At 35.7% G+C, this 27,772-nt stretch overlaps 1 protein-coding gene across 4 annotated transcripts in view; it reads right to left on the bottom strand.

The window, feature by feature from the left end:
* Window positions 1-27,772, bottom strand: part of arhgef1b (Rho guanine nucleotide exchange factor (GEF) 1b) — a 171,333-nt gene that overhangs the window by 69,587 nt on the left and 73,974 nt on the right. Inside the window, exons 1-14 of one of the 4 annotated variants that reach the window (XM_051920619.1) lie at window positions 26,700-26,896; window positions 26,338-26,367; window positions 20,815-20,914; window positions 20,499-20,595; window positions 20,111-20,146; window positions 19,306-19,488; window positions 19,107-19,215; window positions 10,140-10,307; window positions 8,578-8,777; window positions 8,180-8,326; window positions 6,889-6,971; window positions 6,472-6,597; window positions 2,139-2,253; window positions 1,947-2,047 (exon numbers count right to left, since the gene is read on the bottom strand). In XM_051920619.1, coding sequence (XP_051776579.1) covers window positions 1,947-2,047; window positions 2,139-2,253; window positions 6,472-6,597; window positions 6,889-6,971; window positions 8,180-8,326; window positions 8,578-8,777; window positions 10,140-10,307; window positions 19,107-19,215; window positions 19,306-19,488; window positions 20,111-20,146; window positions 20,499-20,595; window positions 20,815-20,914; window positions 26,338-26,367; window positions 26,700-26,713 — 1,509 coding nt within the window. In that variant the 5' untranslated portion in view covers window positions 26,714-26,896. Of the gene's footprint in view, window positions 1-1,946; window positions 2,048-2,138; window positions 2,254-6,471; window positions 6,598-6,888; window positions 6,972-8,179; window positions 8,327-8,577; window positions 8,778-10,139; window positions 10,308-19,106; window positions 19,216-19,305; window positions 19,489-20,110; window positions 20,147-20,498; window positions 20,596-20,814; window positions 20,915-26,337; window positions 26,368-26,699; window positions 26,897-27,772 lie in introns of those variants that run through there. The other 3 variants (XM_051920616.1, XM_051920618.1, XM_051920617.1) reach the window with 3 other exon arrangements.

Here is a 27,772-nt window from a genome sequence, read left to right as displayed (position 1 = left end):
TAACCTTTTTTTTTTTTTTTTTATACATCATTTTGAGATATCGTGTATTTATTCATCCGGAGGGGATTTAATACTACTACAAAGGGCACAAAAAGAAAAGGATATGGCAGCAAAAGCCCCATCAAAGTCTAAACCAGCCTCAAGTTCATGGCATAGCCTCTCACAGGCTGAACAGCAACAGACAGGCGAAAGTTACAGTTCTAGTTAGAAGCATTTACATAATTATGCCTACAGTATAATTTTTTCAGTGAGCTTAAACTGCATTTGAAATGACCAAATTGTGAACTTTGTGAGCTGGAATGTTAACGGTCTTAATCGTGAATTAAAGAGAAAGTACTCTTGCACTTAACAAGTCTAAATGCCAAGATAGTATTTTAACAGGAGACTCGCTTATTAAGAAAGGGCCAGTTTCAGCTGCAAAGAGAGTGGTCTGGCCAAATTTTTCACTCTAGCTATACAACGAAAACCAGGGGTGTGGGAATCTTAATACACAGAACTATCCCATCTGTAGTGTCAGATGCAGTATCTGATTCTGAAGGGCGATACGTCATGGTGAGGAGCAATTAATCTAATATTAAAATGATTTTCATTAATATCTATGCACCTAACGTGGATGATAGAGCCATCTTCCAAAAAGTATTTGCATCTATCCCTAAAGTGAGCACTCAAAAATGATAACAGCCAGAGACTTTAACTGTGTTTTAAATCCAGACCTGGACAGATCCTAAGATACAACATCTAATACTGCAAAGATAATTATACAGTTTGAAATGGATCATAACTTATCTGACCTATGGAGGTTCTTAAATCCTAACCTATAAGTCCCTATATTCTACTCAGTTTAAAGAAGAAAGACACAATCTAATGAGTTTCTTAAGTTATTAGAGATGCCACAGCTAAATATTCTTGGTGCTGCTGATAAATGGAATTTAAAAAAATATATTCTCAAAGTTAGCTCCACTATTATTTGCAACATTTATAGAAGCTAAAGACAAAAAAATTCTACCTCAAACTTTTAGCAAAGCATTAACCGTCATCTTAATTAGTGAGCCATTTTTGCTGCTGATTAACTTGTTTTGCCTTAGTTTTAATTGACATGACTCAGACCACTTAATTGTTTCTGTTTTCCTTAATGAGCAGCCAAACAATGCAACACAAAACAAGCCTCCACATAACCAGCTAACCTGAAAATAAAGAAAGGTGAAGACCTTGGTCATATTGTTCTGCTCAGGTCACCAAAACATCCTGACTGATCTTAGAAAATACAGAAAATCAACAGTCTGCTGTGGCAGAATGAGAGCAGCAACAAGTCATGATATTCAATAACTGTCTTAATTAACAGCAAGGACTGGCTTCTCATTAAGAAACTGGTTGGAGTGAAATTGGCTGGAGTTTAACATTCCAATTCAGCTTGCCAACTTTGGCTCGTTTCATATTTCAATTCTGTTTGGCTGCTATTTAATGAAGAAATGAATCAAATCAGAGGACTGAATCCTTAAAATCCTCTCTCGCTCTCTCTCTCCTGCTCGCTGCACAGGAAATGCACAGGGAGAGACTGAACACGTACAAACCGAAAGGGAAACTGGCTTGTTCGTATACCAAGTGTGTGGTCGTGAACAGATACAAAAGTTTGGTGAACGTTTTGGTCGTAAACCGATTTGTATGTCTTCTGAGACGTTCGTGAACTGAGGTTCCACTGTACTAATATCCCCAACAACTAGAAATTTTTTTTTGTGCATACAGTAATGTTAAAACATAAGTTCAACCCTATGGATATTGTTGACTTTTTCAACATATCTGAACATCTTCATGAAAACAATGCCAACAGATAAAGGTGATATCCTTGAATAAAACACAAGGAAAAATTGCCCTTTCAATTATTTATTCAACAAAAATATCAACAGTCTAATGTGCAATTCAATAATCAAATGAGTTAATGTTCTTACCAGAAAGTTCTCCATCACACGAACAGACTGATTTACATGATTAAGAATTTTCCTGCAGCATTCAGCAGCTTGTTGGATCTTAGACTTTTCCTCTGCCTCTTCTAGATTAAAACAAAAAAAAATCCAGTCTGGACAATGAACGTAACTCTAAACTATAACAATACTCTGTTGCTTAGCTGTTATTTAAATTACCTGTTGACTTAGCAATGTTCTCAAGCAGAAGAGGATATTTGGTGAGTCTTTGCATTACAACTGGAATGATGTCCTTCAGCTGTAGACGGCGACACTGGGGTTTGCTCTCTGCTTCCTGATCCATTAAAAAAAAAAAAATACAGGTGATGTCATAAGAAGCACACTTTAGTTATGATGTAAAATAAAGAGGAACCAGGAAAAAGCCACAAGGTCCTTAAAGAAAAAAAGGATTCAGAAATAGCTCTTTTTCAAAGGACCTTGCAGCCTTTTCCTGTTTGGTGGTCTTTCTTTTTAAAAAAGAAAAGGGAAAAATATCAATCACATATTATGAATAGAATTTCAGAATTGCAGTAACATTGTCTTTTGGAGTGCAGCAAATTTGGGAAAATCGAGGATGGTCAGGAGCATGATGTGCACACTGATGAAATAAAGATTTAAAAAAACATTGTTAGGTTTAATATGGGAAAAACGATTATGAATGTATTTATCTTGAAGGATGACTAATAATAAATAAATAATAGAGAATAATAATAGAGAAAAAAAGGATTCAGAAATAGCTCTTATTCAATTATAAGTCAGCTACAGTGAGATGATGGGTTGACCATCTATGCAAGGCTTAATTTTTTCCATACAGATGGCGAAATTTTGTGTGAATCAATGTCTCTCCCCTCTAGCTCACACTTCACTGCATTTGTATACCCTTTTTACATTTAGAAATCCTCACCTGCCTCTGTTATCAGCATTACTGAAGATTGTTTCTCAGATGTGAATTGCTGTGTCTTGCAGACAGCTAGAAAAAAATTAAAAACTAAAAAATAATAAATAACTAAAAATTACACACTTTGAATCGTTCAAATTTTTCTACATTGTCATCTTCTTCTTTCGGCTGCTCCCATTAGGGGTTGCCACAGCGGATCATCTTTTTCCATAACTTCCTGTCCTCGGCATCTTGCTCTGTCACACCCATCACCTGCATGTCCTCTCTCACCACACCCATAAATCTTCTCTTAGGCCTTCCTCTTTTCCTCTTTCCTGGCAGCTCTATCCTTAACATCCTTTTCCACAAGATACCCAGCATCTCACCTCTGCACATGTCCAAACCAACGCAATCTCGCCTCTCTGACTTTGTCTCCCAACATTTCAACCTTAGCTGACCCTCTAATGTACTCATTTCTAATCCTGTCCATCCTCATCACACTCATTGCAAATCTCAGCATCTCACTCTTGCTGATAACCGTCTGTCACATATTACTCCTGACACTCTTCTCCACCCATTCCACCCTGCTTGCAGTCTCTTTTTCACCTCTCTTCCACAATCCCCGTTACTCTGTACTGTTGATCCCAAGTATTTAAACTCATCCACCTTTGCCAACTCTACTCCCTGAATCCTCACCATTCCACTGACCTTCCTCTCATTCACACACATGTATTCTGTCTTGTTCCTACTGAACTTCATTCCTCTCCTCTCTAGAGCATATCTCCACCTCTCCAGGGTCTCCTCAACCTGCTCCCTACTCTCGTTACAGATCACAATGTCAGAAGCAAACATCATAGCCCAAGGGGACTCCTGTCTAATCTCATCTATCAACCTGTCCATCACCACTGCAAATAAGAAAGGGCTCAGAGCTGATCCCCGATGTAATCCCATTTCCATGTTGAATGCATCTGTCACTCTTACTGCAGACTTCACCACTCTCATACGTCCCTTGTAAACATCCTGTGCAACTCTTACATACTTCTCTGCCACTTCCGACTTCCTCATACAATACCAGAACTCCTCCTGAGGCACCATGTCATATGATTTCTCCAGGTCTATAAAGACACAATGTAACTCTCCTTCTGGCCTTCTCTTTACTTCTCCCTTCTTAACAGCTTCCATTACTCTTTCCCATAACTTTATGCTGTGGCTCATCAATTTCTTCCCCCTGTAGTTACTACAGCTCTGCACATTCCCCTTATTCCTAAAAATAGGTACCAGTACAGTTCTTCTTCACTCCTCAGGCATCCTCTCACTTTCCAAGATTCCAGTAAACAATCTGGCTAAAAACTCCACTACCATCTCTCCTAAACACCTCTATGCTTCCACAGGTATGTCATTTGGACCAACAGCCTTTCCATTTTCATTTTTTTTTTTCAAATTGTTCTACATTGTACAATGAAGAAAAAAATAAAAAACCCTGAAAACTGCAGATGCTCCAGTTACTTCAGTTAGGTAAATAATGACTATAAATTCACTTGAAATGGCATTGCAATGTTTTCACACCATGGAATATGAATTACATAGCCAGCATGAATCTGAAAAGGGGAACGGAGAACATGTGAAGTGGCACATAGTGGTTGAATCAATCAAGCTGAAGGGCGGAATTTGAGAAAAGTCACTGCAACAATATTATAACATTACTATGAATAGTGCTTGAAGTGGGCATTTCCACTTCAGGGCTTAGGAGAATCGGCATTCAATGCACATGTGCTGATGCTTACCATATTGGATGTTCTACTTTCAAGCAGATTCTGCACTTCCAAGGGAGACACTACCACTCTCCAAAACAGTTTATGAATGGCACTGCACACTTGAACCACCAAAGGAGGCTATCCAGCTATCAGCAATAGTTTATTTATATATCAGATCTAACCCACTCCGTTTCAGGAGAAAGAATGAAGAAGATGACACAACAGGGAATACCAGCAGTTATTTTACTCAACTTCAAGCACTGACCTTGCATGACCAATAAGCTACTTTCCCAAAACACAAGCCTGCTCTGTACTGAACTGTTAACAACAAGAGATGGGAGCTGCCAGTCCAAAGTGAAAGGATATAAAAGATGGTCAAAGAGTTAGACACTGATAACATGCAATGGCACGCAGGAAAACAAAACTGAATACAGGCTATCGTGTAAAAATGATAGTAGACTGATGATATGGACAGATCGTGCTCAGTCCATCATGTTGCATCCCATTTACCAACGTAATCTGTGAAATACACAAATAAAGCTGAAATTTTATAAACTATTTACTGTATAAAGGAAAATATTGTTTTGGCTTTATGTAGTATTTTAATCATTCAGCTGATTAAAAAGTGTCATTTTGCTTTTTACTATTAAATGTTGAAGTGGTTTTAGGCCAAAGAGGTCAGACAGCAACTTTAGAAAACTGCTTGTGTCACAGCACCCCTTTGGGTTGTTTTCGCTCTCAGTAGAATGGAATTAAACAATACACACACAATAAAGCAAAATGAAAACTGTGTTAAATATCACCATAAAAATAATTTATACTTAATGTACTATTTTATGTATCCAGGTAATTGAAATGTGTTGTTTTGTCTTTCACTAATACTGAAGTTGTGTTTTATTTTTTTTGATTAAAAATATATGCTAACTTTTAAAGTGACAATAACTGCTGAGTGCCAAGAAATTATTTATTTTTACAGTCATTCAAGCTGTATTAGGCTGTGGTTTTCAGGTTCAGGGCAAGTAGGGATACATTAGCAGGATGTGGAGCTCATGGGCCTTTAATGAGAACAAAAGGATGTATATGCCACTTTCGTAACATTGGTGGTTCTAGTATTGAAAAAAATGCACAGCAGTTCAAGTGTTAAAGAAATTGACTGTCAAGAGCGGAATACACTATTTGTTAATCTATTTTCTTTGCCAATCACTGTTTTCCTTTTAAAAAACAAAAACTGAAAGTAACCACATAAATACAGATGCATGAACATACAACCAGATCTGCAAATGTGCAATAAAATTTACTAGCATGTATGCCAGAGTTCATAAGAATGCACCCTAATCTGCATATGTACAATTGCAACCTACACATTATGTTCACCTGAAGTGACTTTTGGCACCACTCTTGCACACTCTTTCTCTATCCAGCTAAAGACGTGAAAACAGATGAGGTTGTGGTTTGGTTCTTTCCACAATCTCTAGTAAAACTGTTGGTGTTAACACCTTACATGTGTCATACTTTCTACTATTTACAACAGAATATTCCTCTAAGGATGATGCAGGAAAAAATGTGCTATTAATAATCTTTGAGCAAATTATAATAATAAATACATTTCAAATTCAACATACAAAACCCATTTCAATCACCCAGTACTTGTGAAAGTTCAAGATATCAACAAGATTAAAGTTTGCAGTCTGTTCTAACAGCATGCCATATACAGTAACTGTAGTTGTGGTGGAAATTTAACAGAGAACATATACTGTAACCTTAAAAGTGTCCATTCTCAAAAAAAAAAAACGGTAAAGAATCAATGGAAGAGAGAATGCCTACTAAACTTGTAAAGACTGAAAATTTGATTTACATGAGTACATGAATGTAAAGATTGTACCTGAATGAACATCGTAAACCTGGAATCCTTTTTCTGTAGTTTTTTAATTTCATCAAGAGCATAGGACTGATGGCTGCAAAACCTTGATGAAAGCTTCTGAAACCACTCTCCCTCTGTGCCACTGAACTGAAATTTGAATGTAAATTACAGAGTCATGTTATTCCTATCATTCTAACTGGTAAATATCTCTATTAGTACAAACAATGATAAGAAACTATAACTTTATTAAATAAAAGACAGAAAACATACTGCATAATCTCAAATGAAAACAGTATTAAAATAGTCTTACCTTGTATTAAGAAAACAATCTTACATATGACATTATTATACCTTTAGTCATTTTATTCCTGTCAGGTCACAAGTAAGCTAAAAAAAAAAAAAAAAGCTTATTATCACTTTAGATTCTGAAATTCTTACCCTGTTCAGCAAGGCATCACCTATGTTCTTCACAATGTAATGATTGTCCTGGCGAAGTTTCTTTAAACTTTCATAGAAGGAATCTAGAAAAAAGGTAAAATCTAGATTAATAAGGCATAAAATAATGCTGATACATTAACCTTTCCACAAACTAAGTTAGGAGGTAAAAAATATGAATATTTCAAATGTTACATCAACACTCCAAAATACACAACAAAACTGCAGGTAATTGCACTAAAGTCAAAACTAAAATATTGTATAGTAAGACAATAAGATTCCGTCATTTATTTTCCGCATGTGTTTGTATCAATTCAGAGCTGCTTTAGAGCGGTAGCATCAGGCACAGGGCAAGAGGAACTGAACATTTCATTGAGCACAGGAAAAAAAAAAAACCTCCACATTATCAAAAACTGGCTTTAAAATGCACAAAAATCAGTATATAAAAAAAAAAAAAAAAAAAGAAAAAAAACACTTTTTGCAAACGTTACGAGGAGATGTGCAGTGTTAGAATTCACCTTGGCTTACCTGATAATAAAGCAAATTTACAGATATACCATATATACTTGCGTACAAGTTGGGTCTTGAAACACGAAAAATTGATCATAAGATCAAACCCTGACTTTAGCGCCCGTTCAAAAATGCAACACTTAATTTTTTTTTTTTTTTTTTTTTTTTTTTTTTTTTTTACATCTTCTTGCCTCCTCCAATCTCGCATCAGTTTCTCAGACACATCGAATTTGGCTTCAGCAGCGCCGTTACCAATTTCTTTCACCACTTCAACGACTTTAATTTAAAACCAGCTTCATATTTTCTTCTAATCAAACACTCCATAGTAGATAAGCAGTTTTTTTATTTTTAATAAATTTGCAAAAACCTCAAGTAAACTTTTTTCACGGTGTCATTATGGGGTGTTGTGTGTAGAATTCTGAGGAAAAAAATGAATTTAATCCATTTTGGAATAAGGCTGTAACATAACAAAATGTGGAAAAAGTAATGCGCTGTGAATATTTTCCGGATGCACTGTATGTTTTGAGGTGGGGAGGGATAGCAACTGATTACAAGGTAAATACTTCTGGATTTACCTTTTGTTTCTACGCAATCTCAGGTATGAAGCTAATGAAGACAACCAAGGATGATAGCAAGAAAATCTACTGCCAAAAGTAGCTGCGTACTATGCATGATAAATCTGAGCTAGCAGTTATCTGTCTGATATTACAAAGTACTGACTGGCAATTATGGTAATACATCAGTCACTGGGAAAAAAAAAAAAATAATGCCCTCATTTACTTACTATGCACTTCAATGATGTCTTCCAGTCCAGGGAACATAGCTGCCAGCTCTTCTGAAGACAAGATCTTTTCTTTTTCCATTGGGAGGAAAAACACAGTGTAGAGGACATTAAGCATGCGCACATGAGCATGTTCCGTAACAAAGAGCTCTGGAATTAAAAAATATTATAGACATCACTTGACTAAAGCAAACACACAACAAATGGGTTTTACAATTTGAAGTCCCCTTTATAAAGATGGTCAAAGGAAAATTAAATTTTTTTTTTTTTAGTTTACCTTTTTAATTCACAATTCTTTTCATGTGAAGGCCATATAAAAAAGAAATGCTTTGCATCAGCATCTTAACTATTGGTGTTATAGTAACCAAATCTGAAGTGTTATACTGACTGACTGAACTCACCATTGATGACTTCTTGCCGCTTGATCTCAGTTTTCTTCAGCCGGAGAAGTTGCTCGGAGTCGGCCTGTTCCCGCCAGTTCGGCGGGTCCACCTCCAACTCCGAAACGCGCGGCTCATTCTCCTCAGGCTGACCAGACAGAAAGGACTGCTGGTTCTCTCCTGTGCCACCACCACTACCAGACCCTGGCTCCAAGCTGTGACTGAAAAAATAAAGTCCTTGAATAATTTGCTCTCTAACAATCACAAAGTAAACAAAAGCAAATTATGACTCTGCAGTACTGCACTATATATAAGAGATGTAGTTCTTCATTCAACACTAAATAAAATCTTGATATTCTATATGTAAAAACAATTTTTCCACTGTACTCCCAATCCATTGATAATAACACCAGATTCAAATGCATTTTCCTAAATCTTGATGCATTGAAATCAAGTTTCGCATAGTACTTTAAATACTGATCAATGTCTGAGACAAAACACCACTACCATCATTAGACAGACTTTGTCATAAAGTAAATATTCTCTCTCTTTTTAGCAAATGTAGATTTTGCTATAGTAGTTAATTCACTGGTACTTCCGTCAACACACCACAATTTATATTTGTGAAAGATTTTTTTTTTTACCAATGAATGCAATGCATGTGGACATACTGTATATTAAAAAAACAAATCAACAGATTTCAAGGGCACTTGGTTTATAAATGACAACGCTGATACAAATGCAAGGTATTGCACTATGGAAGAACCTGACATTTGAAATCCTCTCCTGTAGTAAAGAGAATGTCTATTGTGAAAGCAGGAAAATGTAGGTCTTATTCTTTAGGTAAAGATTAAACAAGCCCAAATGATTTCTATAAAAGTGATAATGTTGTCTGGAACAGGTTATAACAACACTATAAAAAATACAACTTTATTGTATTTATAAAAAAAAATCACAGAATCAGACTGGGACACTGCAATCAGACAAATCTGCTCCTAGAAACATATTACATAAGCACTGAGGAAAAAAAAAACTACAAAAAAAAAAGAACAAAAATACACACTCAGCTTGTTATTAGTTCTGATGTTGAGTTGTAGAAAAAAACATCAAGGTTTATTTTTTAATTTGCTCTCACTAATATATGGATGCATCTGAATCACTCACTGCTACAATATCTGGATAATCTATGATGACTAGTTTGGTTCTAGGTAAATGCAGCTTCACCTTCATCTAAATTAATTCAACTTCTGCTTCTACAACATCACCAAAACAGTTTTTAATACTCACAACCTGATAGCCCAAACCCCTTTTGATACCAGAAATTTCAACTTTCCCCTTAAAATTTAAATTCAAGATCTTGTCAAACTCTGCTTTCAATTACTTACTAATAAGATTAGCTTTCATTAACTGCAGTATCAATACAGTTCAAAAATTCACTTTTTTTTTTATTAAATAGATTTACAAGAGCTGTATTATTTATCTGTGAAAAATGATAAATTTCATATTCAGACACATTTTTAAACCCCTATTTCAAAATAAACCTACAAACACCTCCCACCTATTTCCCCAGGTATAAGACCTACGTGTCAGGTTGTGCCGTGGTGCTGGACTGCAGGCTGGTAGCTTTGGTGGCGGCCTGCAGGTCTACGTCGCTTCTCGATCGAGGCTGCTTGCCTTTGGTCGAGCCCTTCTGGGAGCGTCTGCGCTCAGGTGCACACAAGCTCTCTGAGCGGCCAATGCGTGTCCCATGCCTGACACGTTATGGCAAAACATCAGACAACACAGTACACCAGCAAAGGGAGACAGTACAACACAAGAAAGCAACGTAATAGTAAAGAATAAAGGATGAAAAATGAAGTATGTGTAAAAAAGATAAGGAAAATGAAAACCAGATTTCGATTAAGTACATTAGAAGACAATACAAAAAAAAATATTTTACGTAGCCAGAAAAAGAAAAATGAAATAGTAAAAATTGGGAGAATTGTTTACAGTATTAGTAAACAGAGGCAGAATAGCAGACATAAAGGAAGACAGGGAATCAATAATGACAGGGGAGAGAAACAGAGAGAAATCACTGAGATTATGATAAGAAATATTTTATAATATAAAGGAATTGCTGAGACTATCTAAGCTGTCCCTAGCAACCATTCTAACTTTGTTCAATCTATATCAAAACAGACCCATAACAATTCTTGCAACTATCACATTTCTGTTATATGCCTCCTTGAAAATTCCCATACAGATCTACAAATAACTCCACATTTTGAATAATATAAAATATGCAAATATGAATTATTTCAAAACAAATAAAATGTTAAAATTTAATTTGATTTATTCTTTAGGAAAATTAATGTCTGCAGTAAATCCTGTAATACATCTTATTTGAGGTTTACTTACTGAACAAGTATTTAATCCCCAAATTCAGTACAGAACAGCAGATGAATTTTTGCAAGTACTTAATGGTGTGCTGTGTAAACATGTGAAGGCGCACAAAGTATGCTAATGGATATAACTCCTTCTTTCATATGTGTATTATCTTACGTTTAATGCTATTGTCAATACAATTTACATTTACATGTAATAAAGTGGTTAAATAATTAGGCAATTAAAATCTTACATTACAGCATATATATAGTGTGTGTGTATATATATATATATATATATATATATATATATATATATATATATATATATATATATATATATCTGTATATATAAATTACACACAGTATATATTATTTCAGATGGTCAAACTGCAGGAAACTGATTCCTTCTCTTTGCTCAGAATATGCCAAAAAAAAAAGCAAAAAGTGAAGTGTGAACAAGAAGATAGCTCCTCTACATCAAATAAGGATTCTTTAGGGTGTATCTACAGTACTACATTTAAAGACAGAATTTTACAAAAGCATTTGTGATGGTATTTATAAAGAAAGCACTGTTAAAATCTAAACTATTAGCAACCAATACAAAAGCTAATCAGATATTTAAAAATGTACTTTTCTTTAATAAAATACATACTACTGACTGAAAAACATGAACAAATTCACAGAATGGCTCCGATAAAGACAATTTTTTGTGTTTTAAAAATATGCCTGGCTGATTCATTCTGCTTTACTGAGGAAGACAAATGAAATGCAAAATAAGCTCCAAATTAAAAAAGACAACATACATCAGAAAACTAATGCCATTTAAACTGAACTAATTAAATGTTGAAGCCGCCTAAATAAAAAAAAGAAACAAAAGCTACCCATAACCTGTAGAAATATCAGAGCATATTAGGGAAATTTTGATCCTTAACAACTTTTCCATTTCCTTTTGGAGGTTTTGATGCACCAAAGAGTCCTTTTTCTTGTTAGGCCATTAGAAATATGAAAGCAGCCTACATTTTCAAATACCCAACAATAATAACAAGGAAAATACTTAGCCGTTTTGGGGTAAACTGCGCAGTTTTTACATACACAAAACCCATGCCCATCCAGCGTGTTTACACTATTGAAAGTGGCCGAAGGAACCCACCTCTTTCTCTTTCTGAAAATAAATAGGAGGTTAAAAATTAATATTGCGGTAAACATAAGCCCTCAGTACATCTGAAACCTTTCCGAGAACGTTCTATCCATTCCACATCATTAAAAGGCATTCAGAAAAATAAACTAGGTTCTGCTACAAAAAAAGCAAAAGGCATGGAAAAAGAAAGGTGATACATAAACAATTTCCACCTTAGAGAAATCCAACTGCAGCTCTTTAACCTTGTCTGCATTTCTTTCAGGGCCAAATAGTATCATCTGTTTCTACTTGGATTCTGCATGATGCAAAATTGGTATAAAAGTTATAGTTTTTTGCAGAATCTTTGGAAGAAGATGCATGGATAGTACTTTACTAATATTAAACATTTTTGGTTTAGAGCCACATACTAGTGTGCACTACTGTTTCTGTGGTAGATATTTTGAGGAATAAATCGTTTCCTGTTCAAGTATTATTAGATCATGATACAGTAGCAGAAATATCTACTGACACCAAAAAGAGAAGTCTGAAAGAGCTAGTAAATTATGTAATCAGAGACCAGGCAATTAAATGGTCTTTTACTAGATGCAAACAACCAGAGAGAATGCAAATGCAATAGATAATTTAATTCTCTTTCTGGTGGGGAAAATCATTATGATACATACATATTGTACTGAAATTCAGAACATTAACACAGAAATAAAAAATTAACATTTTTATTTTGTTGTGGTGCATTAAGCTTTGTACATTTCATGTGATAAAAAAGGGAAAACTATAAACCATACTATATTAATATAATTTACTGCACATGTGGTACATAAATGAATATTCATGAAGTATTACATTTTAAATATAGAATTTAATTTGGAAAACAATTACGTAAATTAAATTTTGGTGTTGTTGTTACTGTTACTAGAACTGTTATTATACTTAAAATAACAGAGAATTTTTCATAATTTAGTAATTTGAATTTGTATAATTTAGGCATTTGGCAACCTCAGGAATACATATTGAAGCATTAGCCTTGAACGTTATAGCAGCAGTTGAGGGTCTCTAAGAGAAGCAGCTGGACACATATAAAGCAATGAACAACACCCACTAAAGCTGCTTCAAGTATCTGTTGAAAAATCTAGCAGCAAATGAAGGAAAGTATTATAGCACACATATCAACCACCTAACAGACAACAAAAAAAAACCAAAACGTTTCCACAAACATTTATTCTCAAGAGGACAAAACACAGCTGCTGGACTTTTTCAGGTCTGACACTAATCAAAAGTACTAGCCATTTAAGACAAGTAAGATAATTTAAATGATGTTCCAACCACATCACTAAAGTTCTCTTAAAGCTGAGAAAAACAGGACACAAACTTTTTTCACAACTTATTTCAGAAGCAAAAAACAAAAAAAGCACACATACAAACCCTGGTCAGTTCCTTAGAGAGAGAGAAAAAAAGTTCAGCTTTCCTTCTGCACATCATAGTAACAAAAACAACAATGTACAAGGTGCAGCTGCTGCATAACAAAAAATAAAGCATCAGCAATTTGCAGAGAGTCTGCCAAGAAGCCAAAAAGCATTCATGTGTCAGACAAAACACAAAGTACAGATTAATGCTGAGAAAAACCAAACAACTAGCGGCTATTAATTTTATTACAACACAGCTAACCTGAGTGAATAATAAAAATAAAAAAAAAAAAATACACAATTTTTATGAGGAAGAGTTTGCTCTATACTGCTATGGTGTCTTTCACCCATAAAAACCAGAAAGTTCCAATGTAGTTACTGTGTCTACATGTCTAGATAAAAATTATTTTAAATAATTGTCTACAAATGTGAGTTCAGCAAATTGTTATTTACTCACTGAATCTTGTTTAGTAAAATTGAATACACTGAGCAACCAATTTGCTTACAGCATACTTGTGACTTAATGTTCTTAATTATGAGTAACTGCTTTAAAAGAAAGCTAAATCTGTTGCTTTTAACAAGACTTATTTCATCATTGGAAAACTTGATTATACAAGTTTTTCTTTGGCTGCTATATTGTTTAGTGCTTAGCAAAGGGTAAAGTTGCTACTTTTATAGACAGTACATAATAAGAAATGCCCACTTCTCCTCTACTTTCTGCTTAAACTGGATGAAATGATACAATACAGACAATAATAGTCTAAGCCAAGTCAATTTTTGTCTAAAGGCTAAAAAAAGGGCAATTCCTATCCCCAACTCCACACTGGAACTTAAGTATTTGTCTTTAAACTACATTATGCTAAATTTCTACAATATTACTGAAAAGGATAATTTCTTTCATTCATATAAGATTTTACCGAAATTTAAAGAAAATAAAGTGGGAAATTTTCTGAGACTACTGCGAGGGTGATTTCTGCTATTTAAGCACTGTCCGCACATGTGGAGTTACACAAAGGAAACACTGTTTGATGTATTGTTTACAAAATAATTATTTTTATACCTTAAATGTGGTGATACAGTGGTTAACTGTTTGCTGTGCCATAGCCACAAGGAACAAAGACTGATGCCAAACTTGGTCACAGTCTGTGTGGTATTCACATTATTGCAATGCTTTCATGCATTCACCAACCATACTTTTCCCCACAAATGAGTTTCTTTCTACAAGGTGAAGGTGTGCATGTGTTACATAGGCAACTCTATATTGGCATCGTATAAATAACTCTCTAGTGTGTACATGTAATGTTGCAGACCAGCATTACGTCCAGGGTTAGTGTATGTCCGGCAAGCAATCCACATATTTTAACCTGTGGTTCCCTGTGACTGTGCAATAATTAAGTCTAAAAAGATAAATTCAAAAGTACTTAACATACACTTTTTAAATATAGATATTAAAATGATTGTTCCAAAGATAAAACATTACTATATAGATATTTAATTACAAACCCATAACAGCCTAATTAATACCCAATTCTAACGATTACCATATATACTTGCGGATAAGTACTCCTGCGAATAAGTCAGGACTTGATTTTACTGTATAATTTCTGTTATTTTATAATGTTGGTCATATAAGTTGAATGCGGAAAACTCACACTATTGGTCCAAGAGATTATGATATGCTAACGCCCACCTGAGAGAGTAACTACAGAGCATACTGCCTTTTCTTTTTCTATGTATTGTGACCACATGGTAATACCTGAACTATACCGAAGCGACGTTTGCACTGATTTGTGTTTTTTGTACCTCACAACCTCATACACCTTTGTCATAAGAGCATCCCTTATCTACGATGGAACATTCGAGCAGAAGATAATATGAAGCTGGTTTTAAATTAAATGTCATTGAAGTAGCGAAAGAAATTGGTAACTGCACTGCTGTAATAACATTTGATGCGTCTGAGAAAGTGATGCGAGATTGGAGGAGGCAAGAAGATGTCAAAAAAAAAAAATTAAGTGTTGCATTTTTGAATGGGCGTATAAGTCGGGTCTGATTTTATGATCATTTTTTCGGGTTTCAAGACCCGACTTATACGTGAGTATATACAGTAATCATATATAGTTGCTGTAAATATGCAAGCTTCTAAGTACATTTCAAATGTTAAATAGAAATTAACTAATGAAAAACAAACACATGCTGCTACCTTGGATAATTATATATAATTTTTAAGACAGCAACGAAGTCTTAAAACTCTGTCAAATAAACTAAATATTAATTTCTTGTTCTAAAAGAAACATTATTATCACTTTGTATTTGGCTGATGCCTTTATCCAAGACAACTTGAAAGACTGGGATATGTAATAGCTGTTAACAGGCATTTTTTAAATTACAAGCATGTCAATTGACTTGCTCAGGAGTCACAAAGTAAGCCAAAGGTGAAAAAATGGTGCTTTAATATTCAGTTTCTTATCCACTGCATACTATTTGATACTATAAACACAACCTTGAGTACACACAATATATACATATACTGTATGTTGTGATGGACAACCGGCTACAGACTCCGGTCGCCACCCTCAGGCCACTAGGAGGAGCCCTCTGGACCGCATGATGGTGCCCCGAGTTCCAGCAGGGCCTCATGGACTTTGTAGTTTCTATACACAACCCTGCTGGATACCTTGGGGACCACCGGGAGGCGCTGTAGGGGGGCTAGTGGGCTCTTGCGTGCCCTATAACCCGGGAGTGCGTCACAGTCACGTGACCGGAAGAAACAACGTACTCCCGGGGTGAAGAAGAGGACTGTTTACCCTGACCCGGAAGGAAACGGACTTGTGGGTTTTGCCAGGAACCATTTCCGGGTCAGGGGATATAAAAGGACTATGGGAAAGCCCAGACACTGAGCTGAGCTGGGAGGTAGGGTGGCGAAGTGTCTGGGCGAGGAGGATTGGTTTATTATTGTGAGAATTGTGTTTATCAGTGTGGAGTGGAGGGTGCTTTGTGCACAGTATAATTATAAAATAAATAATATTTACACTTTCACCTGGTCATCAGAGTGGTACCGGAGGGTGTTAGAGGTGGCTCCACGCCTCTACTGTTACAATGTATATATTTATAACAAAATATTTTAACTCACACTGCAAAAGAACATGTGTAACAGATAAATACCTACAATTTCATGTTTAAATAATAACAAACTAGCAATAATAAACAAAGTAAATGAAAGTCTGACATACAATATGTCAGAACTCTCCAATATGTACAGTATTAGAATTTTTGAACATAAAGAAAAATACAGTAATTGTTTATTTTAGTTATTCTGATGCATGTTAAATCTTTTTCCCGAAAATACAACTAATGTATAAATTTATAGGGTCATGACTGAAACATGTACAGAAAATATTGCATGTGCCATTACATTTAAAAAAAAAAAAACAAATAAATGGGAAAATCTGTTACATAACAAATGTAATTGCACAAAAGTACAGTCAACAATTCCATTTATCCTACTTGTTTTGCTGAAGAGTAAAAAGAATTAAACTCAAATGTAATATTTTTTCTAACCATACAACTAAATAATCAATGAAAAGGCAAAAACTGTTTTTTTATATTAATTTAGAAAGTTTTTAATAAAAAAAAGTCAAATTCACAAATAACTGGATTTTTTTAAAATTTGCAGATGTCCACCTAAAGGTTGTTAAATGGGTTACAATGCACCCTTGCAGGCATATCTTGGGAAAACAGATTACATTATAAATGGGCATAATGGAGCTTTAGGGCAGCTGAAGTAACATAATTTTACATTCTACAATAAAATATAATAAATCCTAAATTAAAAAGACTACCTCATCCCCAAGCCGAACAATTTTAAGCAGTTTTAAATATAACTTGTGCATAAATTAACAAAAAAAAATGTTGCTCGTTGTGTAATGAGGATACTTTAAAAGAAATTTTTGAATAAGGCTTTATTTCACTGTAATAGCACTAACTTAAACTTAGCCTACCAGTAACAGACAAACACTGCAAGGCAGGGCACGGAAAGGGGCAGACAGACTCAATCTTAGAGTAGAAAAGCTTCATAGCAACAGAAAAAAATAGATTTGCTTGCAAAAAGACAAAAAAAGTCGCAGTTTAAGACTGGACAAATGATAACTTCTCTAATAAATCTTAATTTTCCAGTAAACATATTGATATACATTAATACAGTATGTTTCCAATAAAACCACCAATCCTGGTATTAAGAGATATATTGTAATTAGCATATTGATGCATTTTACAAATAGGGCTTCTGATTTTCATACTGAAAAAATGCAATACATTAAAGGCAAACATGCGGAATAATGTTTCAAACAAGTTTTGGCTGTAGACTTTGTTGCTTGGGTTTTAATTTTGAATGAATAGTTAATAATAAGAAGCTAACTGAATGCAGACAATTTTACATCTGCAATGTCACGAAAATTTATAAACAATAACATTTTTCCTGACTTGAGAAAAAAATCTTAGCATACTAAATCTGAGAGCAAAGGCCTTTGTGAAACAGCTGATATGGGATCAATGAGGAATTCCTTTGGACAAATGGTACTACTGTGGAATGTGAGAAGCATTACCAATTATCATAAAACAGAAACTTAAATGAATCATGTGATGAACACCAGGATTATGACAACTTTCATTTTGCCAGATAATTAAGAATTACTTTCTTTTTGTATGTGATAACTCTGTTATGAGAACTGCAACAAATGAACTAGACTTAGTAATATTCTTATCACTCTAAAATTCTTGAATGCTTTATTCTGACTCTGAAGATGCAGGCATGTTACAACCAATAGTTTTCTTTAGCATTCTGGTGGCCATACCTCACCATTCACAAATCTCTATGAGCATTTCCTTAAGCTCATATTATGTGCACCATCAGTATAAATAATCTTTAAAATACAGTTTTTATTCATACCTTTGAAAGTAAAAATCACATAATCTCGAGGGAACTAATTACAACCACACTTAAGGCCGTAAGCAAATGGCTCCTTCTTTAGGCAATTATGTGGGAATAATTTGTTTGAGCAGCAGTGATTTTTAATTTTAATTAAGCCATTTTGCAAAGGCAGCAGATCTAAAACAGAAGCAGTGACTCTCAATTTAAGTATTATAAAAATGGTACATGAAAAAATTGTTGTGATATATATTATACTGTCATGTCTATCCTCACACATAGACAAATATGTATATAACTGACAAATCTGAACCTTGACATTTGGACACTTAATTAGTAATTTTAAATATCTGACATTAGAAAGATATGTCTGCACTTACAGTATTCAGTGGACATAAAAGGTTTATAATGGAAGCACAGTAGTATGCTCCCCATACATTACATTTATTTAATATGACTGGCATGGTCTTTTGGATTTAAACAGTCCATAAAATGTGATATTATGTGATACCAATATGCACAGGCTTTCTTGTGCCAGTTTTAGAAGTTAATTAGTGACACATGAACAGAAGCACACATGTTCAAAAAGTAACAATTGTTTCATATTTCACAGAAAAAAAATCAGAAGCCCTTGTTGTAAATAATATAACAAACAAAGAGTAGCTTCAACAACAAAAATCATTACAGTAATCTGATTTTTATAAATGTAAACATGAGCTTACTTTTCAGCCTCAACAGGGACTTCTTCAGGTGGTGCTTCATTTGTAATGGCAGGATCTGTTTCTGAAAGGTCACTTGTTGGTAAAGTATCAGTTCGCAGAAAATCTTGAGCTGTATAAAATTAGATATAAACTTGTGTTTATTGGACAAACTCATTTCATACATACTATATACAAGATGCTTTATAAAATACTTGCATACCTCCATCACCCTGTGTGATGTTTCCACCAGTGACACCCTGGTTAGAGCCTATAGAAGGCCCCTCTGTTGTATCTTGAGTTCCTCCAATAGGCCCACTTCTAATTCCCTTGGTCACACTCTCTATACCCCTCACACTGGACCCGGTTGAGTTTTTCCTTTCTGAATTGATCTTGTCCTTGTCACCTACACACAAATATACAGCAAAGTAACAACTTAAATTAATGCAACAAATATTATTTCATAGTACATAAAGTAAACTTGTTTAGCCAATACATTCAGAAAATACAGTAATGAAATAGATCCCTAATGAAATATGTTATATCATTCTTATTATGCAACCATCATGCACTACATCAGAACTTAAACTGTGATTCAAAAACATGAATATTTTGAAATGAAAAAACAATGCATCAAAAATCATTGGTTAGTACCCATTTGCTCTGTATTACACCCAAAATAAGAAAAAGAAAAGTTTAGTTGTCTGGCATTAACTCCAAAAAGACCCACTGCAAAGCAGTGCTTCCACAGGAAAAGAGGTAAATGTTATTAGCGTGTCCCTCCAAACACAGTACTCATTTGAAGGGCTTCTCAGAATAATTTAAGCTTCCAGGGGAAAAAATTGCTGTCAGTGTGTCTTAGAGGCATGCTGGGGAAAAATCTACAACATAGAGGTTAAAGGTTAGACAGGTGAAGGACAAAATAGCAGCACCCCAATCCCAAGTTTATTCATGCCACTGTGTGTAAAACTGAGATTAGAGGGCAGGTAAATATGGGTAGTTACAAGAAGTGTGGTGGTGAGCAGTACCTTCAGCCTCTACTTTAGGAGGTCTGCTGTCAACATCTGTAGAATTAAAAAAAAAAGACAACAAAATGTATAGGAAAGCATTTTTGTATAACACTAGGGATTTGAGAAAACACCACAGCCACCAATGGATTTCTAATGGATAACTAACCTAGTTCTTTTAAGGCATAGAGTAAAAGTGCATGTGCTCTGCAAGAAGGAGGGAGCAATATATATAATTAATAATGGATTTTATACGTTTATAGGGCAATTATCTTCACATGTACAGAGTACAGTGAAATTCTTATTTGTATGTGCTACGATATATAATGAAGATTCTTGGGGTATAAAAATTCCTTTGATTAATATAATAAGGAATACTAGATTTTCTCTTCTATCACAAAATACTCACTGCCACTACCCATCCAACGAGGTGGTTCTGGTAGAAAAATATGAGGGAAGCGTTTAGTAGATTTCGGTGGTTCATCAGGCCTCTTTATACCAGGAATCTGAATGAGAGAGAGAAATTATTTTAAAAGAAACAAATCACATTGACAAAACAATAATGACAAACGTGTTAATTCAAGAAAGGAGTCTCTTTAGCATTTTCTCTAAAATATACTATATCAGAAACATGCCTTTTAAATGGAATTTACTGCACAGGAAAATTCAAAGAACAGTTTGTTTATCAAGATATATTCCTTACTATTCAGGGCATTTAAACGCACCTTTTTTATAAAAGGAAAACGGGATTTTTTGTTGTCAGAAGACTTTGCCTTTACTCCCAGATGCTTCATGTAGGTAATAATAGCATTGAACATGGCGGTGCTGAAAATAAACACATTAACAAACAATAAATGGCGAGGACAACCATCTTAATTTAGATAAAACTGGCACACAGCCTATTATTATCATGATAAGGAATGACAGCATCTGGACAGGATACAGTGTTACTGATAGTGCATCAACACAGAAAGTAAGGCTTTTTCTTATGCTAATAGGATAAAAATAGGATGGAAAAAAAAGTTATGTTTTTTTTTAATGTTTTTTATTTTTAACAAGATAGATGATTTTTAGAATAACTTATAAAATATTTTAGGAAAATAAAAATGTATCATACAGATTCCAAAGATACGGATTAATGTGTTAATTAACTGCACTTTTTATATTGGAACAGTGGATGTTTCATTACTTATGAGTTATTCTTTAATGCCCAGAGGGTTTGACTGTTCTCAACCTCAGAATGTTATCAGTTATTTTCATTTTTATTTTAGGTTGAACTGTTATTGTTTGGGCTTTGTAATATTGCACTCTTTTTACATATTTGTAGAGCTAATTACACTAGACCATGTCTACTTTATTCCTCCAATTGAATTATATACAACTAGTCACAGTACCTGACAAACCCAGCCACAGGCGATGCACAAGCCAGTGTTTCTTCATGCCGGTCCCAAGCCCAGATAAATGGGGAGGGTTACGTCAGGAAGGGCATCCAGTGTAAAATTTTGCCAAATCAATATGCGGACAACAATACAAATTTCCATACCGGATTGGTCGAGCCCCAGGTTAACAATGACCGCCAACACGGTTCTGGGGAAAATTGGGCTACTGTTGGCCGAAGAAGAACATGAAGAGGTGGGAGACGTGTCCTGAGGCAGGAGGAGAGGAGGAAGGTAAAGAGAGTGGAACTGAGGGTAGGAACTTTGAATGTTGGCAGTATGACTGGTAAGGGGAGAGGGTTAGCAGATATGATGGAGAGAAGGAAGGTTGATATATTGTGCGTACAAGAGACTAAATGGAAGGGGAGTAAGGCCAGGTGGATTGGAAGTGGATTCAGATTGTTCTATCATGGTGTGGATGGGAGGAGAAATGGGGTAGGGGTTATTCTGAAGGAACAGTATGTCAAGAGTGTTTTGGAGGTGAAAAGAGTGTCAGACAGAGTTATGATTATGAAGCTGGAAATTGGAGGTGTGATGATGAAGGTTGTTAGTGCATATGCCCTGCAAGATGGGTGTGCGATGGATGAGAAAGAAGATTTTTGGAGTGAGTTGGATGAAGTGATGAACAGTGTACCGATGGAACAGAAAGTGTTGATTGGAGCGGATTTCAATGGACATGTTGGGGAAGGGAACAGAGGAGACAAGAAGGTGATGGGTAGGTATGGTGTCAAGGAGAGGAATGAAAAAGGTCAGATGATAGTGGATTTTGCCAAAAGGTTAGACATGGCTGTGGTGAATATGCATTTGAAGAAGAGGGAGGAACATAGGGTGAAGTACAAGAGTGGAGGAAGATGCACATAGGTGGACTACATCCTATGCTGAAGAGTCAATCCAAAAGAGATTGAAGACTGCAAAGTGGTGGCAGGGGAAAGTGTAGTTAAGCAGCATAGAATGATGGTCTCTAGGATGACATTGGAGATCAAAAGGAGGAAGAGAGTGAGGGCAGAGCCAAGGATCAAATGGTGGAAGTTGAAAAAGGAAGACTGCAAGGTTGAGTTTAGGGAGGAGGTGAGACAAGCACTGGGTGGCAGTGAAGAGTTATCAGACAGTTGGGTAACTACAGCAGATATAGTAAGAGTGACAGCAAGAAGGGTGCTTGGCATGACATCTGGACAGAGGAAGGAGGAAAAGGAAACCTGGTGGTGGAATGGGGAAGTACAGGAGAGTATGCAGAGGAAGAGGATGGTGAAGAAGAAGTGGGATAGTCGTCGAGATGCAGAAAGTAGACAAGAGAACAAGGAGATAAGGCGCTAGGTGAAGATAGAGGTGTTGAAGACTATAGAAATGGCGTATGATGAGTTATATGAGAGGTTGGACACTAAGGAGGGAGAAAAGGACCTGGCTAGACAGAGGGACTGAGCTGGGAAAGATGTGCAGCAGGTTAGGGTGATAAATGATAAAGATGGAAACGTACTCATCAAGCGAGGACAGTGTGTTCAGCAGATGGAAAGAGTACCTTGAGAGGCTGATGAATGAAGAGAACGAGAGAGAGAAGGTTGGATGATGTGGAGATAGTGAATCAGGAAGTGCAACAGATTAGTAAGAACAGCTATGAAGAGGATGAAAAATGGAAAGGCCGCTGGTCCAGATAACATACCTGTGGAAGCATGGAGGTGTTTAGGAGAGATGGCAGTGGAGTTTTTAACCAGATTGTTTAATGGAATCTTGGAAAGTGAGAGGGTGCCTGAGGAGTGGAGAAGAGGTGTACTGGTGCCGATATTTAAGAATAAGGGGGATGTGCAGGACTGTAGTAACTACAGGGGGATACAATTGATGAGCCACAGCATGAAGTTATGGGAAAGAGTAGTGGAAGCTAGGTTAAGAAGTGAGGTGATGATTAGTGAGCAGCAGTATGGTTTCATGCCAAGAAAGAGCACCACAGATGCAATGTTTGCTCTGAGGATGTTGATGGAGAAGTATAGAGAAGGTTAGAAGGAGCTGTATTGCGTCTTTGTGGACCTGGAGAAAGCATATGACAGGGTGCCTCGAGAGGAGCTGTGGTATTGTATGAGGAAGTCGGGAGTGGCAGAGAAGTACGTAAGAGTTGTACAGGATATGTACGAGGGAAGTGTGACAGTGGTGAGGTCTGCAGTAGGAGTGACGGATGCATTCAAGTTGGAGGTGGGATTACATCAGGGATCGGCTCTGAGCCTTTTCTTATTTGCAATGGTGATGGACAGGTTGACAGACGAGATTAGACAGGAGTCTCCGTGGACTATGATGTTTGCTGATGACATTGTGATCTGTAGCGATAGTAGGGAGCAGGTTGAGGAGACCCTGGAGAGGTGGAGATAAGCTCTGGAGAGGACGGGAATGAAGGTCAGTAGGAACAAGACCGAATACATGTGTGTAAACGAGAGGGAGGTCAGTGGAATGGTGAGGATACAGGGAGTAGAGTTGGAGAAGGTGGACGAGTTTAAATACTTGGGATCAACAGTACAGAGTAATGGGGATTGTGGAAGAGAGGTGAAAAAGAGAGTGCAGGCAGGGTGGAATGAGTGGAGAAGAGTGTCAGGAGTGATTTGTGACAGATAGGTATCAGCAAGAGTGAAAAGGAAGGTAAACAGTACTGTAGTGAGACCAGCTTATGGGTTGGAGACGGTGGCACTGACCAGAAAGCAGGAGACAGAGCTGGAGGTAGCAGAGTTAAAGATGCTAAGATTTGCACTGGGTGCGACGAGGATGGATTGGATTACAAATTAGTACATTAGAGAGTCAGCTCAAGTTGGACGGCTGGGAGACGAAGTCAGAGAGGAGAGATTGCGTTGATTTGGTCATGTGCAGAGGAGAGATGTTGAGTATATAGGGAAAAGGATGTTAAGGATAAAGCTGCCAGGTAAGAGGAAAAGAGGAAGGTCTAAGAGGAGGTTTAAGGATGTAGTGAGAGAGGACATGCAGGTGATGGGTGAAACAGAACAAGATGCAGAAGACAAAGATATGGAAAAAGATGATCCACTGTGGCAACCCCTAACGAGAGCAGCCGAAAGAAGAAGAATTCACAATACCTGACAAGGACAGATAATAGAATAGTTTCAAAATATTTGCTATCTCTTGAACGACATGCATCTTCAGAGCCTCTCCTCTGTATTCGCATGTGTCTCTTCACCAGTGCTCCCTCTGTCAAGCTCATCCCTGTAAAGCCTACTTCTCAGACTCTGTAAATATGTTCGAGGCGCTTTTCTTGCCTCTTGTGCGGTTTTATACTTTTCAACTTTGAAGGCAATTCTCTCAGCATATGCCTTTACTCTGCCTTGTGTATCTCACTTTTGCACTTTCTCTTTTGTCACGTCACCAAAGCTAAACTGCCTAATTAGATTGCTATGAAAGATTGGACATATGGACCTTAGGGTTTATTATATAGTAGACAGATTGTTCTGATCATGTACACTATTTGTTTTCTTCATTAGTAATTGGTTTTTCTTTCTTTTGACACTATTTTGTTGGTTGTATGTTACATTCATTGGCAATTGTTTTATGTCTACAAAAGTATTCAGCACTTATTTTATAAATAAAAGGACATTTAGAATTTATACTGCAAATTCACTTACTGTCACTTGTGCAAGTTTGCTAGTGTTTCCACTCTTTACATGCCTTTTGCAATTGCAAAGACACACAAACTGACAAGCCTAATGTACACAGTACTTTAAATTTTGCAAGGTAAGTGACCTCCTCCTTCATCTAGAGGCACAATGGGTTTTGTTTATATTGCCTGTATTAATCTACAAGGAGAAGCGAACAAGGAATGCTAACACACTGTACAGTGTTTTATTCATGCGTCTCAGCATCCGTTAAAGCAGCTTTGTTTTTTGCTTTTTTTATTTTAAATTTAAATTTTTTTCAGTTAATGATACACTTGAAAGCATAATGCATGTTAGTCTACAATAATTACCACTTTTTCTGTTCCTTTTCAAACATATTTTCATCCAATAGCATGCCCTTCAAAACTGTTTAAAAGTTAGTATAGCAAGCACTTTATACTGCACATAGAGCATTTCAGTTTAGAAGACAAGAAAAGGTGTCTGTTTAATTGACCTAACTTGCTTCCTGTTACTGCAACAGTCCCATTTTAAGGTTTGCACTATTCAATAAAAAATATCCAAGTAAACATTAAAATTTGGACTTCAAAGGTATCTGCATTCACGTAAAGCTTTTCCCTTGCTAGAAATGCAAATAGTAGTACAAAAAGAGGTTAGTATTCATTTATACAAAATAGGTGTTTAGGAGGAGAATGACAAAATATACTTTAGTAATTTTTAACAGGTGAAAAGGAGATTTTGTGAAGCTATTGGGAAAATGCTGCATCAACGTCTTTACATGGCCACTGAAAAGTACTATACAGCACTTGGAAATAGTGTCTAATTGCTTTAAGAGAAAAAGAAAAACAAATCTGAAGTAGCTAAATTGCCAACTGGTTGATAGGTTACTGTTCATTTTCAAGCTAACATGAAATCTGTAGGTAGGTTTTGTTTTTTTTTTTTTTTTAACCATATGCCCTGGAAAATCCGTAACAAACATCTGAAAAATTAACTGACGAAAGTAACACCTTTACATTGTGGTTCACTTCATAATTACAGTATATGTTAACACATCTATTTCTATATGCAAAATAGTCACATTATTTACTACACAAAAATTATTACGAAAAGCTGCAATACAGACTATAAAACAAATTCCTTATCCAAGGTAACAGTTTAATCAGTTTAATACTGTTGTTGCAATGTGTTTCTGAGAGCAGAACAAAAATAATCTTACCTCTTTTCATCATCATTGTAGACTGTTGGGCTGTACAGGAGAGATTGAAAAAAGAAAGGATTTAGTCAACTAAAATTATTTTTATCTATACAAATAAAAAAAAAAACAGCTACATAAAACTTAAGTTCTGTTGTTTAAGTAAAAGACATATTTGTTGACTAACTGCATTAAAATTCAGTATATGGATAATCTGCCAGAATAACTAATCTTTTTATAATAAGTAATCTTTTTCCATGAAAATAGAAAATAAAGAAAACATCTTGACTCTTTTCAAAGCTTTATGATTCTCTTTTGTAACAAGCAATTTTATAAAATAAGAAAGCATACCCTTATAGTAAGTGACAAAGAAGACTTACACTTACCGCTTAAACAACATTTTTCAGCTTGCTTTATTTTAACTGCACCTGGCTGAATTTCTTTCAATATTTTGCTCCTAGAGACAACTGTGTAATTGTTGATGAGATTTTTTTTTGGCTAGTCTGTTGTGTTTAAAGGTCATTAATGAGATCCTGTACATGATCTGTTAGCAGTATAAGAAATATGAACTGCCGTTCCTTATAGCTTCCTTTACAAGAGGGGAAAAAACTCTCGACAGACTGTGACTTTTAAATAAGCTATAGAGCTGATGCAATACCTCTGCAACAGTATAAAAAAAAAATAATAGGCAGTGTGGGAAAATACCCAATGGATTAGGCTTAGATCCTCCTCCTTAACAATTATGTGTTATAGGGATGACATAATTGACCTTGAAAGTCAGGCAGTGGTCTGCATGAAAAGAACAACTATCCACATGCCAAGTGGGTAGACAAGGCCTGCTTTTTATTATAAATTTTCCTCCGAGTCTTTAATACAACTGTGCTTCCTGAACAGTCGTACTCAGAAACTGAAATGTGATACGTTTCCCACACAAAAAAAAAAAATTGAGAGCAGCCTTCCAACGTGGCAGTTAAGATCTTCCATTTTCAATGTTCATTTAAAAAATACTTAACATATGTTTACCACTGCATAAATCTAATGTAATTTTAATGGACAGTAAACATCTAAATATAAAAACTGCAGTATACCTCTGAATATTTTTAAGTAAGGTCCTTCTATTATGCTTTCTAACTCTTGCATTGATTTTAAACTGTCCTCTCCCCCACCACCAATAGCAGTTCAAAGGTTTCTTTCTGGCTGTGAAATGTGAAGAATTTGTATCGCTCATGTATTTTATATAAGACCATAAATTCTTATGGCACTCTATGCAGAGTTGGTTCTGCCATTCATCCAATGTCGCCACAATCGGCTCTAGCCTTAACCACACCTAATTCAATTAAATGGTTTTGTGTTCTAAAAAGATAATGCAAGATTCTTAAGCTGTAGGATGGTACGGTCAGTCTTTGTCTTCTTTCCTGTAATATACACTCACCTGCCACTTTATTAGGTACACCTGTTC

This window comes from Erpetoichthys calabaricus, chromosome 17 (assembly GCF_900747795.2).
Source record: "Erpetoichthys calabaricus chromosome 17, fErpCal1.3, whole genome shotgun sequence".
NCBI lineage: Eukaryota > Metazoa > Chordata > Cladistia > Polypteriformes > Polypteridae > Erpetoichthys > Erpetoichthys calabaricus.
This window is presented reverse-complemented; position numbering and strand designations above follow the sequence as displayed.